Source organism: Hibiscus syriacus, unplaced genomic scaffold (assembly GCF_006381635.1).
Source record: "Hibiscus syriacus cultivar Baekdansim isolate YM2019G1 unplaced genomic scaffold, ASM638163v2 tig00002919_pilon, whole genome shotgun sequence".
Lineage (NCBI taxonomy): Eukaryota > Viridiplantae > Streptophyta > Magnoliopsida > Malvales > Malvaceae > Hibiscus > Hibiscus syriacus.
The window spans coordinates 1,298,990-1,319,264 of NW_024061957.1; the positions used below are offsets into that span (position 1 = coordinate 1,298,990).

Here is a 20,275-nt window from a genome sequence, read left to right on the forward strand (position 1 = left end):
ACAGCACGCCCCCTGCCTTTGAGTGGAAGCTACTAAAAATGAAAATGGCAGGCGTTTGGCAGAGTTATAGAGACCAACCAGAAGGTTTCCTTAATAATATTCATCCCCATTAGCTTTAACGTCTCTCAGACTCAAACCTACGACTTCTCAACTCACAGTTTGGTAGTAGACTCTCCCTCACGTTTCTCCCTTTTCCCCCTCATTTATAACACCCTTACCATTGTCACCACATCTGTATCTCTCATTATCATCTTCATTCTTTTTTATCCTTTTTCGGGTTGCCGTGGCCTCGACCACCATGGCTGGCTTCACTTCACTTGCTGTCGACCAGGCACTTTTCTTCTTCTTCTTCTTCTTCTTCCTTTCTTTGTAATATGATGCGTTTCTTACTATGATCAGCTTGATGTTGTCGGATTGCAGAATCGGCCTCCGGCTCGGCAGTTTTCGGGAAAGATATGCAGAGTTTGTGGGGATAATATTGGATACAAGGAAGACGGAGAGTTGTTCGTGCCTTGTCATGTGTGTGGTTTCCCGGTTTGCCGACCGTGTTATGAGTACGAGAGGAGTGACGGAACTCAGTGTTGTCTTCAGTGCAACACTCGCTACAAGCGTCAAAAAGGTTCACTCTCGATTTTCCATTTTTGATCTTTAAGTTTCTAACATGTTTGTTTCATTAACTTTTGTCTTTTGCTTCTTGTCCGACAGGCAGTGCAATGGTTGCAGGAGATGAAGAAGACAACTATGACGACCAAAATGATTTTGATGATGAATTTCAGACTAAGAACCGCCAGGATGATCCGGGTCCTCCTAAGGAAAGATTATTAATTTTGCAGGAAAACGGGGACAATAATAATCAGCAATGGCAGCCTAATGGTCAAGCTTTCTCTGTTGCAGGAAGCAGTATGTTTTCATTTACTTTTGCTTTCCTTTTAAAAGCCTGATTTAGTATATTTACGGGCGTATGGGGTTGCAGCTGCTGGTAAGGATCTTGAAGGGGACAAAGAGATTTATGGCAGCTCAGAATGGAAAGAGAGAGTCGAGAAATGGAAAGTCAGGCAAGAAAAAAGAGGTTTGGTGAGCAATTATGATGCAGGAAATGATCAAGTTGAAGAAGAGGAAGATTACCTGTAAGTTCCTCTTGATCTTTAAACCCTGTAAACAACACTTAGACACTTGTTTTTAATTCTTTGGATCTTGTAGAATGGCTGAAGCTCGACAACCTCTGTGGCGAAAAGTCCCAATCCCCTCGAGCTTGATCAACCCTTATCGGATAGTCATCGTCCTTCGGTTCATCGTTCTCGTCTTTTTCCTCCGGTTTCGTATTCTAACACCTGCCTATGACGCTTTTCCCTTATGGCTCATCTCTGTTATATGTGAAGTATGGTTTGCTTTTTCATGGATACTCGATCAGTTCCCCAAATGGTTCCCCATTACCCGGGAAACTTACCTGGATCGCCTATCCTTGAGGTTTGAGCGTGAGGGAGAGCCAAATCAACTAGGCTTGGTTGATGTCTTCGTGAGTACTGTCGACCCTCTTAAGGAACCGCCCATCATTACGGCAAACACGGTTCTATCGATTTTGGCTGTCGATTATCCTGTTGAAAAAGTGAGTTGTTATGTATCCGATGATGGTGCTTCGATGCTTCTTTTCGACACGCTATCGGAAACTGCCGAATTTGCGAGGAGGTGGGTACCATTTTGCAAGAAGCATAACGTCGAGCCGAGGGCACCCGAGTTTTATTTCTCTGAGAAGATAGATTACTTGAAAGACAAGGTGCATCCTAGCTTTGTCAAAGAACGTAGAGCCATGAAAGTGAGTTGCCAAATTGTTGTTCACATTTTTTGTGCTACCAAACAAGGGTTTAAGATGTACTTTGCTAATGGTGTTCTTGCAGAGGGAATATGAAGAGTTTAAAGTGAGGGTCAATGCATTAGTGGCAAAAGCACAGAAGAAACCAGAAGAAGGATGGGTGATGCAAGATGGCACCCCATGGCCCGGAAATAACACTCGTGATCATCCTGGGATGATTCAGGTATATCGATATAAGATCATTAAATATCGAATTAGGCCTATACATAGTGTAACTTGTAATCTACTTTACAGGTATATCTAGGAAGTGCTGGTGCACTTGATGTGGATGGCAAGGAGCTACCTCGACTGGTGTACGTATCTCGTGAGAAAAGGCCCGGTTATCAGCACCACAAGAAAGCCGGTGCCATGAACGCCTTGGTGAGCGCTGTTCTGCCTAATTACTTGTTTGTTCGTAAGATGAAGGTTTATGGCTAATCTTGCCTATTGTTTCTTCATGAATGTTGTTGCCAGGTTCGAGTCTCTGCAGTGCTTACTAATGCACCCTTCATGTTGAATCTGGATTGTGATCACTATATTAACAACAGCAAGGCCATAAGGGAATCTATGTGCTTTTTAATGGATCCTCAGTTTGGAAAGAAGCTTTGCTATGTTCAATTTCCACAGAGGTTCGATGGCATTGATCGCCACGATAGATATGCTAACCGAAACGTCGTATTCTTCGATGTAAGTGATTGAAGTTACTTTGCTCGTTTCGTTTACATTTCGTACCTAATACTAACAATGCTGCTTTTTGGTTATAGATCAACATGTTAGGCTTAGACGGGCTTCAAGGCCCTGTGTATGTAGGCACAGGGTGTGTTTTCAACAGGCAGGCACTGTATGGCTATGATCCGCCAATCTCCGAGAAGCGACCGAAGATGCATTGTGATTGCTGGCCATCATGGTGTTGCTGTTGCTGTGGAGGGTCAAGAAAAAAGGCAAAGAATAAAGGAGAGAAAAAGAGCTTCCTTGGAGGTCTTCTACGGTCCAAGAAGAAGAAAATGATGGGAAAGAACTATGTGAGAAAAAGGTCTGCACCGGTCTTCGATCTCGAAGAAATCGAAGAAGGACTTGAAGGATATGACGAACTGGAGAAATCATCACTAATGTCACAGAAGAATTTCGAGAAACGATTCGGGCAATCACCAGTTTTCATTGCTTCAACTCTAATGGAAAATGGTGGTCTTCCCGAAGGAACTAATTCCACATCACTCATTAAGGAGGCCATTCATGTAATCAGTTGTGGCTATGAGGAGAAAACAGAGTGGGGAAAAGAGGTAAGCAACATTGCATTGATAGTGTATCGAGTCATTTTAGTGACTTACTAATGGTACAGATTGTTGGATTTACAGATCGGATGGATTTATGGGTCGGTCACGGAAGACATATTAACTGGTTTTAAGATGCATTGTAGAGGATGGAAATCGGTCTATTGTAGACCAAAAAAAACAGCATTCAAAGGGTCAGCTCCGATCAATCTATCGGACCGGTTGCACCAAGTTTTGAGGTGGGCTCTTGGTTCAGTAGAAATTTTCCTTAGTCGTCACTGCCCGCTTTGGTATGGCTATGCCGGAAAACTGAAATGGCTGGAGAGGCTTGCCTACATAAACACTATTGTCTACCCTTTCACTTCCATTCCGTTACTCGCCTACTGTACTATTCCAGCTGTTTGTCTCCTGACCGGAAAATTCATCATCCCTACTGTAAGTTACATTCTGGATTAATCCTAAAAACATTCCGGAAGTGATTTGTTCATTAGGCCCTGGAAAATCGAACATGTTAGATCCTTTAAGCTTGACCCTTTTCGTTTTCTTGGCAGCTAAGCAACCTTACAAGTGTATGGTTCCTGGCACTTTTCATTTCCATCATAGCAACCAGTGTTCTTGAACTTCGATGGAGCGGAGTTAGCATCCAAGACTGGTGGCGCAATGAGCAATTCTGGGTGATCGGTGGTGTCTCAGCACATCTTTTTGCCGTATTCCAAGGCCTGCTAAAAGTCCTTGCTGGAGTGGACACCAACTTCACTGTAACAGCAAAAGCCGCTGAAGATACCGAGTTCGGTGAGCTTTACCTCTTCAAATGGACCACCCTTCTAATCCCACCGACGACTCTAATAATATTGAACATGGTGGGGGTTGTGGCCGGGGTTTCTGATGCAATTAACAATGGTTATGGTTCGTGGGGTCCTTTATTTGGCAAGCTATTCTTTGCCTTCTGGGTCATTGTTCACCTCTATCCCTTCCTCAAAGGTTTGATGGGAAGGCAAAACAGGACCCCAACCATTGTTGTATTGTGGTCTATACTTCTTGCATCGATCTTCTCGTTGGTCTGGGTTCGGATCGATCCTTTCTTGCCGAAGCAAACAGGCCCTGTCCTCAAACAATGTGGAGTCGAGTGCTGATCATGCCAACTAGGAAATTTCACGCATTGTGATACTTATTCAAAACGGAATAAATTGACCATTCATTTCATGCATTGTACAACATGATACTTATTCAAAACTCCATTGTTAAATCATAGGAAGCTATGCTATAAGCTTAGATTAAGCTTGTTAATTATCTCAGCTTTAATCCACAAAATAAACAGACAAAAGGTTCATGGTGATATTGCAAAACAATGTTCTGATGGGAATGGGAAATATGGCTCCGTCTTCAGTTTATAGGCTCCTTCAGTTTATAGGTTGCAGAGCAATAACAGTCCGTCCCCTACAATTAAGCAAAGAAAGATGAACAAATTAACATCTGATAAAGCTGGTACTAAATTTGAATATAGAATATGGGCATTAATGAAACCTTGAAGTTTTAGTCAAGATACGGCGGCATGGATGATTGAACATGCACATCGAACCAGACTCGCAGCTTCCATATTTCACAAACTCCTGAAAATAATAAATCATTGAAAAGAAAAGAACAGACAGACAGACAAGAGGAAAATTGTTTGAAATTTGGATCGATGCTTACATCACAATCTTGGTTTGCTAGCTCCATATCATAACTTAATGGAAGATCAGGTTCGTAATTTATGATTTCGGGGGTCATATTAATCAGAGCTCATGTTCGAGAACCTTTATCCATCGACATGCTCCGGAAAGCCACTCGGAGTTGATCATAACTTCCATATTTTCAATTCATATGACCTGGTATAAAGAGACAGGGAAAACAAAGTTTATAAGCAACATTTTAATCAGATTAGTTTTGGAACAAATACAATGAAGTTACATAACCTTCATCAAACATCCCAATAATCACCCCGGAGGGTCTTCTCATACTAACTATTAAAAAACCATTTATTCTAAAATCCTTTCTGTTTTCCTTTTTTTTTTTTTGGTGTCTGTCTTTGGTATTTGACTTTTATTCTTGTTTAAGTCTTTAATTTTTTTCAGTGCTTTAAATATATTACGGTTCTCAAGATTTATTTTGGAGACTGATTTAGATCATTAAGATTTATTAAAATATTATAAAATAATCTTTAAATTTATCAAACTATTATAAAATGATCCTTAAATTTATTAGAACTTTTTTTACTATAAAGGAAATAATCTAACAGAACCAGCAGCTACTAAAATCTATAAAAAAAAAAACCGCAGCAACCCCATGCTCATTTTCATCCATACTCATTAGAATTTATTGATATTTGAAAGGTCGCTGACAAAAAAAGAATTCATTTTTTCATAGTTCAGTGAACTCTAGGGTACTTTGCCCTTCTTTTTTTTCTTTTTTTTTATCAAGACGATGAGGGTGAGGTGTTGAGATCAGCCTTGAGGAAATAGAGCTGCCGTTGCAAATGCAGAACCTGAGAGAGAGACAGACAGACAGACAAACATCTTGAGATAAACTTGTAATGAAACAATGTCTACTATAACTGAATAACCAGAATCAAACAGGCACGACAATGAAAAATGATCTACTTTACCCAAAAGCCTATTGGACTTTTTTGTCATGAAATGTGGAAAGCCTTGAGTGGTTACAATAATTGTCTAAATGAGAATGATAATGCAGAAAAGAATGGAAAATGGTTGAAGAAAACCGATAAACTCGATGCCTAAAATGAAAATACGAAGAAGTCGATACAAACAAAAAAAGAAAAAACATAAGAAATCAGACTTTACCTCTTCTTGGAGCAAAGTTGGGAGACTATCAACGACTGTAAGGCCTTTCATCTCTGCCTGTACCTTCTCTTCAAGGCCCGACCAGGTATCTTGCGGCAGTGCAAAAAGAAGAACCGTCAGACCATCCCCTATTGATGGAGGTATGCCACGGCAACCATTTTGGTCAAAATCACAGAAACAACTGGGCTTTGTTGCAGATGATGGGATCAGCATATCAACCGTTTGTTCAATCCCATCGGTAGTTACAGTGCCAGAAGCCACTGTGACAGGCTCCTTACACTCGGTTTTTAGAAGCTTTATATCTTTACAGCAGCATCTGTTTAACGACCTAATTTTCCCTGTTAAAAGTTCAGCTCCTTGACAACAAACATCTGCAGCAATGTCAGCTAAGCTATCTTTGTAACCCAAAGGTGTCACATTTTTGCACAACGAACGCTCATGTCCCAAATATCCCATCACATGTTTGAATAGTTCCGTCTCCCGTATTTGGTTCAATACTTCTTCCTGAAATTTCAAATTATTCTCTTCCAAGTCATGGAATGAAACAGAAAAAAGTTTTGAGCAAAAGGAGCTGTAAATTGAAAATTCACACTCTTTCAAAGGAGGAATTAACAACAAAGTAAAATGGAAGTTGACAGAGATAAAAAAATTGTGCCCTTCATACCTTGAGTGCAAGCCTTTGTTTCTCCTCTTCACTTAAAACGGTACTGCCATCATCCTGTCTACGAACCTCTGCAATCCATTGGATGAAATCCCGCAAATTGGGAGGTGCTGATCTAAATACGACACATAATACATCATTAACATCTTTTAGATTTTTGGAGGAGAACAGACGGGGAAGATCTTCCGTCAAGTAATTCGCAACTACATTCCAATCCTTATGTTTACAACTCTGCATTTGATCCACAATAGAAACGGAACCAGTTATCACCTCTTTGAACAATAAAGGTGTACCAAACATAAAGAATGCATCAACAATATATCCATATTCGAGAAGTACCTAGAGATGGGAAAGGAGTGCAACTATCAACATCAAAGAATGTAATATTTTTCATAATACAAATAAGACCAAAAATTTAATGTAAAAATTCCCATATTTAGTTTGAAGATTTTAAATTCACCTATGTGTCACAGGTTTAAATTGCATGAAAAATAAAGAGCACATTCAGAATTTTGATGCCACTTTTAATACTTCAGATAACACAATTTGTAACCATATTCATCCAACAGTTATTATATGGTTAGTAAACTGAAAGCTTAGAGAAAGACAAAAAAGACTAAATTAAAGTACCATAGTGTAAAGCACAGATGCTGCTTTCTGAAACTTTGAAATAACCATGAACCTGAAGAAAGCAAGCATGAGATGCAATGAGGAAATTTTAAAAATCTAATTCACAACAGCGCGGTTGTAACAACTACTAACAAGCTTGCAAGTCGCATAATTTGCAAGAATCCGGTCAACCAATAAAGGGCAGGTTTTATAATCTATTTTACAAGTTGAGCATACTCATTAGTCATAGGGGAAAATGTAACAACAATTAAGAGCCTAACTTTATGAAGAGGAAGAACGAGATTACCCCCTAAGATGTCCAGTTGCTTCGTCAATAGTATTCATGGCGTCCCAAAGAAGCGAAAGAGGAACCCAATGAGGAGGGTATTTGAATCTAGCAACATCCAAGATCAGAACCATATCCTTTCCAGCATGGTAACCCCCTATGGGTGAAAAATGACCTGTTCCTGTCTGCAACCAATTACAATTTCAATTGGTAAGAAAAACAATCAAGAGAAAACAAAGGGTCAATTAGTGGATGTATATATTTGTTGGAAATGAGAGTCAATGAAATGCTTACCTGTTTTAAAATTGCTCTATTGTAGGAGACGATCAAATGGCAATCCTCGGAGGAAGTACAAGAAACCACGCGTTCCCGAAAACCTTGGATGTTAGATTGATCCGTCCTGAAAGGTTCGACTTGAGCACCATTGCAAACAGCCAGACAAGCAACTTTCCCAAAAGTGATGCCTTGACTTTTGATTTTCTCCAGAGGCTCGCAGCAATCCAACATTGTATCATCGAACCATCTCCAAGGCCCTGATTAAATTGAAACAGAAATAAAAAAGAAACTTAATTTGGCCGGATGGTTCGAAATTCAAGTAAATAGAAAAAATAAAAGGGAAAGGAAACTAGAAAAGTACCTTTCCAGGTTCTACCGGGATCGATAGCCAGGGCGTTTAAGACCATTGCGAGAGTGGCGAGTCCACAATACGCAGGCTCCGATTGCGTTTGATAGTACGATATTAGTTTGAAAAATCCTTCCGCAGTTCCTCCTGCCAAAGCTTCCGTGAAGAGTTTCTGTGAAAATTTCAAAATTGAAATTAAAAAGGTAAGAAATAATAAAAATATAGAATTGAAAAAAAAATGAGAGAGAGAAATTATAGTTATTATTCTTCTGTTTCTAATTGCCTTTCCCTCTGGAGAAGCGAACTCGATCGCAGGAGGAGATGGAAGAACTCTCCTGTAGAGACCCGCCAACGCCATTTTCTGGTTATCTTTCTTCTTCTTCTTCTTCTTCCTTTTAAAGAGCGTTTATGATATGGTAGATGGAGATGTAAAGAAACGATCCCAGTCCGCCACGTGTCTGTAATGGGCGTTCAGAGAACGCAATACTCACTCTCGAGTCAACTCCGATTCCACTTTATTAATTCTTGAATGGATACAAGTAGTAATAGCAGATAATCTTAAGCCCTCGTCTCTATATACAATATATTTATCTTTACTTTAAAGATGAAACAAGAATTCATATTTAACACTATCTCTATATTATCATCGACTCTATTTTATTTAAAATATTTAATTATTATAATATTAATTTTATAAATATAAAATAAAATAAATACATTTCTAATAAATATCAAGATAAAAAACATAAATAAAACATTCATAAATTAGTATGTATTTATCTAATTTCAATATATTTTATTAGTGGTTAAAATGTTGTTTGAGTTTTATTAGTATTTTATATGTTTTTATGTTTGTTATAATTTTTATGTTTCAAAAAATTAGTATGTTTATTTATCTAATTTTAATGTATTTTTATCTATCTTACAATTTAATCTACTTGAATTTTAAAAAAATCAGAAAAATTACAAAAAAATAGAAAAATTACAAAAAAAAATTACTATGTTTATTTATCTAATTTCAATGTATTTTTATCTATCTTGCAAATTAATCTACTTGAATTTTAAAAAAATCAAAAAAATTACAAACAAAAAAATTAGTATGTTTATTTATCTAATTTCAATGTATTTTTATCTATATTGTAATTTAATCTACTTGAATTTAAAAAAAATCAAAAAAATCAATAAAAAAGAAAAGAAATTATAGCGCAGCTACAGTACAACGCCAGATGTGGCGTGCTCTATAACAAATCGTCATAATGAAAATACACATTGACGATGGGCTGAAGAAAAATGCTATCTCCAAAGTAGAGATATTCACCAAACTGAAACAACGTTGAAGATGCCCTAACTATAACAAAGAACAAAGATTCTCCATATAAATCAATCTCTTACAAATCATCCAATGCGAAGTATTAAATTTCTTAATGTCTTTTATTTTGTTAAACATGAAATGATATGACAAACCTCTCATTTGTTTTTTACTTTTAATTATTATTTTATCTTTCTTTCAATTTTTTAATTATCATGTAATATAAAATATCATTTTAGATGAATTTTATATATTAATTTAATTTGAGTGATTATAAAATAATATTTTATTAACAACGTATACACATGTAAAAATAATTGTTTTTTATTAATTTGTTGTAAGTACAAGATAGTATATATTCAAAGATAACTCTCAACCATTTGACATTGAAATCCCACACTCCTGGCATTCAGGATGCTTGAATCGATGACCTCAAAGAATAACAACAATTCATTTATCATCAAGGTCACTTAGTTCGTATCTGTAAAAGTAATTGTCCAAACTCAAATCTTTCAAATAGTATAATATTTTCTTTTTACTACTAAAGTCATTTAATAAATTATATACATTGAACCTATCAAGTAAATTCAGTGGTAAAAAGAAAGATTATTCTCTTTAGAACTATTGAGTATGAGCAGTTATGCTTGCAGGATATGTGTTGACAATATATTAAAAAAAATTGAACAAATATTATCTTATAATTACTCTAGACTATTATAAAATTATATATATTTATTTTAAATGTTGATAATTGATATATTAAAAAAATAATGTGTAAAATAACAAATTGGATTTCAATTTTAGTTATGGTCATTGTGAGCCCGCATAGCTTAATTTATGACCCAACATTTCTTTAGACTTTAATAAGCCCAAAAATCTAAAAACCCAGTTCCTTACCAGTCCAATATGTTCTTATTTTATTTCACTTAGAATCAAAATTTAAGTAATATAGTTGATCCATATATTCTAAATTCAAATTTTAATGTCTACTTTTATTTTTAAAATTAAAATTTCTCAAAAAAATATCATGAATGGAATGAGTTTTGGTTATGTGCGTGTGTGTATATATATATTAAATCTATGAATGACGAAATAACACAATACATGTGAGTAGTTAAATGACAACATGTTAGCAAATAAGGTTGAGTGTGAATGAAGCTAGAGTGGTGGCTGAGTGGTTATGATGTATGTGAGATTGTTGAGTACTGTGAGTGTGTGTGTGTGAACACATAGCTTTCTGTTGAGTTTGTTAGCTGAGCTGTCATGAGTTTGTTAGATAACAAGTTGTATAAAAGGGTATTAAGCCCTTAATGAAATGCATGGAATTACTTCTTTATTCTTGCTGTTAGTTTCTTTAAACCAGTAATCCATTATGGTATCATTCGCCGTCTGTTCTTGAGGTGCTTCGCTTCGCTGCCTCAGTTGCTAGAGGAGATGGATTCGTTGGCTGCCAAGACCTTCACTCACAAGAAGGTGAATGTCATTCTTGATTAATCGAATTTCTTACTCTGGAAGCAGTAAGTTTTGCTGACTGTTCGTAGTCATCGGCTCGAGCGGTTGTTGACTGGTTCGTTGCAGCCTCTGTCTACCTTTGTAGCTGGTGCAAATGGTGAATCGATGCCAAATGAATTGTATGATGACTTTATCGTACAAGATAGTGTGTTGGCGTCGTGGTTGCTGTCAACGATCAGCTCGCATCTGCTCTCTCAATTTGTTGGGGTAAAGACTGCAGTGGTTGTTTGGAACAAGGTCCTGCAGTTCTTTGCAAGCCGCTCCACAACGACAGTCATCAACCTCCATTATAAGCTTCAGTCACTCGGGAAAGGAGATGACAACATGCAGACGTATTTGACCCGGATCAAGGAAGTTTTTGATGCGTTGGCATCGTGTGATAGTGTCATCTCCACCGCAGAACAAGTTGCGAGTATCTTAAAGGGTCTCTCGAGGGAGTATCAACCATATGTTACTTTCATTACTACAATGAAAGACTCATTGTCTCTTGATAAGGTATATTCGTTGTTGATTGATGCTGAAACTCAGATTGCTAGGTTTGACGCTCGAGATGATCAATTTCCTATGAGTGCGCATGTCACCAATATGAGTAATAACTCCAAGTCTAGTAATGTGAGATCTTACAATCGGACTAATTATCGCAATGACTCTGGTTATGCTGCTCGAGGACGAGGTCGTGGCAGGCCCAAGGTTCAGTGTTAGTTATATGGCAAAAATAACCACCTTGTGGTTAATTGTTAGAATCGGTTTGATCAGAACTTTTCAGGTAGGAGTTCTAGTCGTGGTTCTACTGGAAACAACACTGGCCGTGTTAATTACTCAAGTGTTGAAGCTTTGCAAGTAGATGGTAATGCATGTTCCTGCTACACAAACGACATGCTAAAGCTCATGCTGCACATCGTGACTCCTGGGTGGTTGACTCTGGTGCTTCACACCATGTGACACCTGATGCATCGACCATTGATCTCAAATCTGATTTTTCTGGTCCAGGTAAATTATTAGTTGGCAATGATGTACCTCTTTCGATTCATGCTACTGGTAAATCTGCTTTACGTTCTAATTCTCGAGCGCTTATGTTAAACGACTTATTGCATGTGCCTAAGATTACAAAGAATTTGTTATCGGTGTCTAAGCTTGCTAGGGACAACAGTGTTTACTTTGAGTTTTGAGCTACAAGTTGATGTGTTCGAGATAAACGGTATGGTGAGCTTTTGTTGCAATGTGAACAATGAGGTGGTCTCTACTTCTTTCAAGTGGATGTTGATGTTGCGAGTAGTAGTCAGGAAGTAGTTTATTTTGTTCTTGCTTCAAATAAATTGTATGAACTATGACATAGGCATCTAGGGCATCCTGCACATGGGACCCTAGAACAAGTTTGCAAATCACTTCATGTAGTTGTTGATAAGAAATTGAATGAACAATGTGTTGTTTGTCACATGGGCAAAATCCATATGCTTTCTTTTATTGATTCAGATACAATCTATTATGTTCCATTTTAATTAATATACACTGATTTATGGGGACTGTCACCTGTGGTTTCAAATGGTTATAAGTACTATGTGACCTTTGTAGACGCGTGCACACGTCACACGTGGTTGTATTTGCTAAAGGATAAGTCACAGGCAGTTCATGCGTTTCAACTGTTTCAGCAGCTCGTTTCTATACAATTTGATTCTAAAATACAAGTTGTGTAGAATAATTGGGGATGAGAGTTTCGCAGCTTGTATCATGTGCTTCTAACAGCTGGTATTTCGCATCGGTTAACTTGCCCACACACGTCTGAGCAAAATGGAGTCATAGAAAGAAAGCATAGGCATGTCATTGAACTTGCTCTCGTACTTCTTGCTCAAGCATCTATGCCTCTTAAATTTTGGGCTTATGTTACAGTAATGGAAATTTATCTTATTAACAGGCTGCCAACTCGAGTCTTGCAAGGAATATCTCCATTTGAATCGTTGTTTCATAAGAAACCCGACTATGCTTTGCTCAGAGTATTTGGGTGCAGATGTTTCCCGTATCTACGCCCTTTTAATCGTCATAAATTGGAGTTCAGGTCGCAGCCGTGTACATTTCTGGGTGCGAGTCCTCAACATAGAGGTTTTTTGTGTCTTGGGGCAAATGGCCAAGTTTATGTGTCTCGGCATGTCAAATTTGACGAGTGGCAGTTCCTTTTTGCAGCTGAAAGTAACGCTGGTACGTATGGGTCTTCTAGTATGACTAGTCGACCTCTTGATGTTGTAATGGATATTCGTAGGTTGGGTGATGTAGCTCCTGAGATGCTTGGAGATCAGCAGGCTCCGGTGTGTGATAATGAAGATTATGTTGGCTCGTCTAATGGTCTTGAAGATTCATCTGCGTCACTTTATGATAATGAAGTTAATTCTTCATCTCCAGAAGAGGTTGTTTCACCTAATGAGTCTGTGCAGGAGTCTAATACCAATCATCATCCCATGTTGAATCGTAGTAAATGTGGAGTTTACAAGCCTAAAGTATATTCTAGCGTTGTTAGTGATGGTGTTCCAGCTAACGTTCATGAGGCCTTAATGTCACCCAACTGGGAAGCATCGGTTAATGCTTAATACTCAGCCTTGGTTCAGAACAATACTTGGAATCTAGTTGAGATGCCAAGTGATAAGGGTCTTGTCGGTTGCAAATGGTTGTTTAAGCTTAAGAGGAATGATGATGGTTTTGTCCATCGTTATAAAGCTCGATTAGTTGCTAAGGGGTTTTCACAAGTCCCCGACCATGACTTTATCGATACGTTCAGCCCAGTTGTTAAATTTGCAATAGTATATGTGGTCCTTGCTATTGTGGTTGCTAAGGGCTGGTCCTTAAGACTGTTGATAACGCCTTTCTCAAAGGTGATTTGGTTGAAGATGTTTATATGCAACAACCCCCAGGTTTTGAAAAACATGACTGTGTTGGATCTCCTTTAGTGTGTAAGCTGAATAAAGCCTTGTATGGGCTTCGACAAGCTCCACGGAACTGGAATGTAAATCTTAAAAATAGTTTGCTTGAGTTAGGTTTTACGGTTTCAAGAGCTGATGCTTCCTTGTTTGTTCGCATCATGAATGGGTCTTGCACATATCTTTTAGTATATGTCAATGACATAATAATCACTGGGAATTCAGATGATGACATCAATGTTGTTGTGCAAATACTGGAAAAAAAAATTCTTTAAAAGATCTTGGAGAACTTTCGTTTTTCCTTGGCATTGAGGTCAAAAGGAGAGGTGCTGACTTAGTTCTTAGCCAGAGAAAATACATTCTGGAATTGCTAGAAATAACATATATGCTTCGAGCCACTCCAACATGCACTCCTATGATAGCGTCATTGAAAGAGTCAAGTAAAGGGAGTGAGTTGTTGTCCAATGCACGTGAATATCGTAGCATCGTTGGTGCATTATTATATGTTTGTCATACACAACCTGAAATTGCCTTCTCAGTCAATAGAGTAGCTCAATTCATGCAAGCACCGTGCGAAGAACACTTGGTAGCTGTTAAGCGTATCCTACGTTATCTGGCTGGCACAGCAGAATATGGTATGTTATTTTCGGCTGCGGATACTAGGCTGTGTGTCAAGGCGTTTTCAGATGCTGATTGGGCTGGTGATGCTGGCGATAGGTGTTCGATGACTGGCTATGGAGTTTTCCTTGGTAACAGTTTAGTTACATGGGTCTCGAAGAAGCAGAAAATTGTTTCTCGTTCGACGATGGAAGCTGAATATCGTAGTATTGCTGAAGCTGCTGCCGAGGTAACGTGGGTTGTTGCGTTATTAAATGATCTAGGATTGAAGTCATCTGATGATCCCGTTGTTTGGTGTGATAATATAAGTGCAGTTGCAATGTCTACTAATCTTGTGTATCATGCGAAGTCGAAACATGTTGATCTTGATATACATTTTGTTAGGGAGAATGTTGCCTAAAGGTGAGTTATGTGCCTTCTGGGTTTCAATTTGCTGATGGATTTACTAAGCCCTTGACGAATGCACCGTTTCAAGTATTTCAAGACAGACTTCGTGTATGTCCATGTTAAAATAACAAACGACAGAAGAAGATAAAGATGGGAGAATGTTAGCAAATAAGGTTGAGTGTGAATGAAGCTAGAGTGGTGGTTGAGTGGTTATGATGTATGTGAGGTTGTTGAGTGTTGTGAGTATGTGTGTGTGTGTGTGTGTGTGAACACATAGCTTTCTGTTGAGTTTGTTAGCTAGGCTATCATGAGTTTGTTAGATAACAAGTTGTATAAAAGGGTATTAAGCCCTCAATGAAATGCATGAAATTACCTCTTTATTCTTGCTGTAAGTTTCTTTAAACCAGTAATCCATTACAACCGATTCAAAGAATGTGAGGAAGCCCCACCATTGAAGATTGTATGTTTGGCCATTGTACTTCGGTCAGGTTCTATTGATGGTCTCTTTGGAGCTTAGTGAAGTTGTTCAGGTGCAGGCCGAAAAGTACATTCCATCCTCAGTATACGTCCAAAAAGAAACAATACATGTGAATGTCCCCTGATTGGCACGACAGGGCTAGATATGCTGGCTTTTTCTGCTCACTTGAAAACCGAAAATTTTTATTTATTTTCAAATCATTCTGAATTTTTACTTAGGGTATATATATATTTAAGGAGAGAGGATAAGGGAACCCTTGTCTTTAATGTTGCCTTTGTCTTAATCCTCGAGTATTATCTTTGTCACTGACTCATTCATTGCCCTTTTATTTGTCTTCATATCCCAGTTGCCACCTTTTGTCTCCTCAAATGAATGAAGCCAAAAGTTATACCCTAAGGGTGCGTTTAGTTTACGGAATGTAAGATTACCAGGGAATAGGATTACTGTGAATGTTGTATTTTGTGTTTGGTTGGCTTAGCAGGAATGTAAGATTACCGTATTTGGTTAAAGGAATAAAAGATTATTGGAATGTATATTTGACCTAATTGTCCTTATTATATATTTGTTTTTTTTAACAAGTTGGAAAATATTTATATATTTTCTTTAAAAATTTAAATTCATAAAATTTATATAAATTTTTTTACAAAATTTAAAATATAAAAAGGTTTAATGAAAGGGTAAAAAATTTATTTTAACCCCTGAACTTCATATAAAATTTTAATTATAGACATTTTTGTAAATCTAAAATAGTTTAAGGATAAATTTGTAATTTAACCTTCGTAGAATTTTTATTATTCAATGACAGAAGAAGGATATTTTTTAGAAAAAAATTAAGAGCATTTTAGTCTAAAACGTCTGTAATCCAACAATACATAATGAAAGGGAGATAATGACATTTCCGGTAATATATCCCAAAAAATTCACTATTGATAATCTTACATTATCGGGAATGGAATTCACAGACTAACCAAATGGGAGAATATGGATTTCATTCTCATGAGAATCCCACATTCCCCCTCCAAACATCACCTAAATAGAATTTTCATGCAACTGAATGCCGCTTCAAGTACAATCTTTACATTATTCCTCGGGTTAATTCCGGTAAACTATCACCCGTATTTTAAATTTGCTTTTAAACTTCAAAACATTGTAAATGAGTCCTCGGAATATAAGTGTTGTATTAATTGGTCCTTTTTATTTGCCAACCGTTAATTTAGATGTTAAATATCAATTCAAATCTTACTTATAGTCTATCGAAATATTATGAACAAATTACAAATAGAACATATATACTGAATGAATAACTTAAATTTGACGTGTTAAAAAGAAGAAATAGTTTTCTTACATTTATTGACACCGTTTATTTCCTTTATCACCTCAAATCCAAGCTACGTACTGATGTAGTAGATGCATATTTATTTATAATCCGGTCCACAACTCCACATCGTATTAAAATTAACATTTAATGTCCAAGTTAATGACTAGATTGATCAAAACGCATGTTATGCTACTTAATTTGAGGGCTATATTAAAACATTTTAAAGTTCAAATACCAATTTAAAATGTAATTAAGCTGTAGTTTGGGGGGTCGTAATGGAATTAACCATGATTTCTAAGCTTTGGGAATTTTAGAAGGCTGCTCAAGGACAAGGGGAATAAATCAAAAGTAAAAAAAACTATGCAAAATTGATGTATACAATGTAATTTTCATAAATTACTAGTATTCTTGGAACATCGGTTTATATTTATCCACGTGGTTCCTAATGAATTCGACACGTATTCATGATTATAAAATATAATTTTATTAACAATAATTAAATAATTACAAAAAAAAGTATGTATTCAAATCTTGAATTTAATAAATTAATAGAGACAGAAATTTAGTTTATAGAAGTGATTAAGAAAGTGTCGTAACCGGTTTTTGTCCGGGCACGAAATATTATTTTTGGCGGGGAAATTGATGTGAATAAATGGTTTTGAAAATAATTTGGGAGTCGCCATCGGCCTTTTGGGTCAGGTAGGTCGAATACCTAAAAATTATCTTTTAAAAGAGTTTTTAAGAAAACCATATTTAAAAGATGAACTGATCTGCGTTTATAACCAAAAATTCGTTCTTTTTTAATAATAAAAAGGGAATCGTGGTCGGTTACGTTTAGGGAAGGATTAGCACCCCTACAACGCCCAAAATTGGTACTTTTTAATTATAAATTGTCTCTTATTATTAAAATTTAAAAATTCAAAAATATATTTAATTTATAATCTTATTATTTCAAAATTATATAAAAAAATATTTATTTATTTATAAATATCAGAAAAGAACTTCTAGGTGCCTTAAGACAGCTCTTTTCTTTGATATTGATAAATTTTAAATAATATTGTTTAATTTTTAATTTTAAAACATCAGAATAGAACATCCAGTTGTTTTAAGACTGTCCTTTTCTTCGATATTAAAATAAATATTTAAAAATTACTATTTATTATATATATATGAAAAAATATTTATTCATATAATAAACATACTACTAAAACAATATATTTAAAAACAATAAAATAAATGAAAACATATAAAATAACTGACTAAATTACAGTAAAAAATAAAATTAAAAATCTAATTTATAATTAACCAAAATTATAGGGATTAAACATGCTATTTTCTTATTTAATAATTTAGTGACTAAAATAAAATTATCTAAAATTCGGATATTATAATAAAATAAATTAAAAATATAAACTAAGGATTAAAATATTATTTATTAAAATTAAGGGATTAAATCTGTCATTTATCCTAAATATATTATTTTAATAAAAGGGACTAAAATGAATAAAATTAAAAATCAAAGACTGAATTAAAATTATTATAAATTCAGTTTAGTGATCAAAATAAAACATTTACAAGTATGAGGGACTGCGGACGGGGTTTAACTATTTCATAATTACGTGCATAGTCCTTCCCGAAACGACGTCGTTCGGGAAGGACTATAAGAGTCCAAAATCGGCTGGCCCGAAGGGCCAACCTTCATTTTCCATTTTCTTCTCTCTCTCTTCACTGAGAGAGTTTTAAACTCTCTGCCTTCTCTCTAGCTTCCCTCATCAGAGGGAAGCCGGTTACCGGTCGGCCACCGTGGGCCGCTGTGAATATCACCGCCGGCCACCGCATCCGGTGGCCGGAAAAAAATATTTTTATACGAATAGATAGATCGGACCGTCCTAAGGACGGTCCCGGTGTTCTCTTCCTTTAAAAGGCTCCTAATCGGAGCAAATCTTATAAAAATACCTTCGATGTTTCGAAGGTTCTGACGAGATCCGGTGGTCGACGCTTCCTCGGTAAGTCTCTTCTTCTTTTTTTTTCTCTTTTTTTTTCTTCTGGTTCTTTGCTGCTGAGATCGTTGGTATTAGTTTGTTTTTTTTTTCTTTTCTCTGTCTTTTTCTTCTCCGTTCTCTGTTTCTAGTTTCTGTCCTCTCTTTTTTTTTCTTCGCAGATGGGGTGGTGGCTTTTATAGCCACCACCGGTGTTCGTCTCAGACCGGTCCGAAGAGGGGGCCTCGGTGAGTCACCGGACTACCAGTGGTGACTCACCCCGTAGCCTTGCATGGACGGCTGGTATATGATCTTCTGGAGTCTTCGGTTGGGACGTGGCAGCGGCGGAGGCGGCGAGGGCTGTCGGCAGCCGCGTGGAAGCTGGAGCGGCGCCGCGTGGCCCTAGGGTATCAAACCCTAGGGTTTCCTTCTGGCACCATCTGGACCGTTGGATCTTATCAGATCCAACGGCTGTGAGCTGAGGCGGCTGATCAAATTAGGGTTAGGAAACCCTAACTGGAAACCCAAATATTTAGGGTTTCTGGTTGGATTTGGACCGGTTCTGGTTGGTTTGTAACTGGGCCGGTCCAATTGTAATTGGGCCTGTAATTATTATTTTTTAATATATTTAATAATAATAATATTTATATGTATTTAATATATTTAATAATAATAGTAATAATAATAATAATAATAATAATAATAATAATGATAATAGTAATAATAATAATAATAATAATAATAATAATATTAATAATAATAATATGATAATAGTAATAATAATAATAATAATAATATTAATAATAATAATATGGATAAAAAATTAGTATCTTCAGCTGCCCCTCTTTGCTCATTCTTGTGTTAACAAGAATAGGGCAAAGATGAAAAGATAATAAAATTTTTTATCCATTTGACTTTACTTTGATCATAATGGAGATATTGAATAAATTCTTCTCTCTCTCCAAATAAGTTCTTCTTATTATGAACTTTCTGCTGGGGATAATGATAACCTCCTTTCTGTGATAGAGTCATTCAAAAGGTTGAATAAGCTCTTGATGAGTTCTTCTCATTATGAACTTTTTCTAGAAAGGCTGATGCTAATCTATCTCCTTCTGCGATAGAATTATGCAAAATGTTGAACAAGTTCTTATTATGAACTTCTTCTTTCTTCTTCAGATGACGAGTTCTTCTCATTATGAACTCTACCTGGCAATGTTGATCCATCAAATGATGAATTCAAGCAAAAGGTTGAACAAATTCTTCTCATTATGAACTTCTTCTTCCTTCTTCAGATGAGTTCTTCTCATTATGAACTTTCTCTGGAAAAGCTGATCCATCAAATAATGGATTCAGGTAAAAGGTTGAACAAATTCTTCTCATTATGAACTTCTTCTTCCTTCTTCAGATGAGTTCTTCTCATTATGAACTTTCTCTGGAAAAGCTGATCCATCAAATGATGGATTCAGGTAAAAGGTTGAACAAATTCTTCTCATTATGAACTTCTTCTTCCTTCTTCAGATGAGTTCTTCTCATTATGAACTTTCTCTGGAAAAGCTGATCCATCAAATGATGGATTCAGGTAAAAGGTTGAACAAATTCTTCTCATTATGAACTTCTTCTTCCTTCTTCA

General features: G+C 36.4%; 2 protein-coding genes and 1 long non-coding RNA gene across 7 annotated transcripts; 1 reads left to right on the forward strand and 2 right to left on the reverse strand.

Annotated features, from left to right (window-relative positions):
• The first annotated feature begins 539 nt into the window (after positions 1–539).
• On the forward strand, positions 540–4,321 carry LOC120165388 (cellulose synthase A catalytic subunit 4 [UDP-forming]-like). The gene is made up of 10 exons (XM_039174923.1): positions 540–619; positions 706–900; positions 974–1,127; positions 1,201–1,813; positions 1,896–2,033; positions 2,105–2,230; positions 2,324–2,536; positions 2,614–3,129; positions 3,205–3,555; positions 3,672–4,321. Exons 2-10 carry the CDS (start codon positions 714–716, stop codon positions 4,251–4,253), a joined length of 2,880 nt encoding a protein of 959 aa, XP_039030854.1. The 5' UTR covers positions 540–619; positions 706–713; the 3' UTR covers positions 4,254–4,321.
• LOC120165411 lies at positions 4,320–5,043 on the reverse strand. Its single transcript, XR_005519817.1, has 3 exons — positions 4,813–5,043; positions 4,645–4,730; positions 4,320–4,557 (listed from the first exon to the last, which is right to left on the reverse strand). It is a non-coding gene; the product is annotated as an uncharacterized LOC120165411 (long non-coding RNA).
• A 522-nt stretch (positions 5,044–5,565) lies between these two features.
• LOC120165418 (glutathione gamma-glutamylcysteinyltransferase 3-like) lies at positions 5,566–8,560 on the reverse strand. Of its 5 annotated transcripts, XM_039174954.1 has the most exons (8): positions 8,422–8,560; positions 8,154–8,310; positions 7,811–8,049; positions 7,538–7,701; positions 7,252–7,303; positions 6,625–6,852; positions 5,961–6,464; positions 5,566–5,644 (listed from the first exon to the last, which is right to left on the reverse strand). In XM_039174954.1, exons 1-8 carry the CDS (start codon positions 8,494–8,496, stop codon positions 5,576–5,578), a joined length of 1,488 nt encoding a protein of 495 aa, XP_039030885.1. In that variant the 5' UTR covers positions 8,497–8,560; the 3' UTR covers positions 5,566–5,575. The 5 variants fall into 5 exon arrangements, with proteins under 5 accessions (XP_039030885.1, XP_039030880.1, XP_039030891.1 ...); XM_039174949.1 differs by lacking the exon at positions 7,252–7,303 and having other exon boundaries at positions 6,625–6,913; XM_039174945.1 differs by lacking the exon at positions 5,566–5,644 and having other exon boundaries at positions 5,780–6,464.
• Between the last annotated feature and the right edge of the window lie 11,715 nt (positions 8,561–20,275).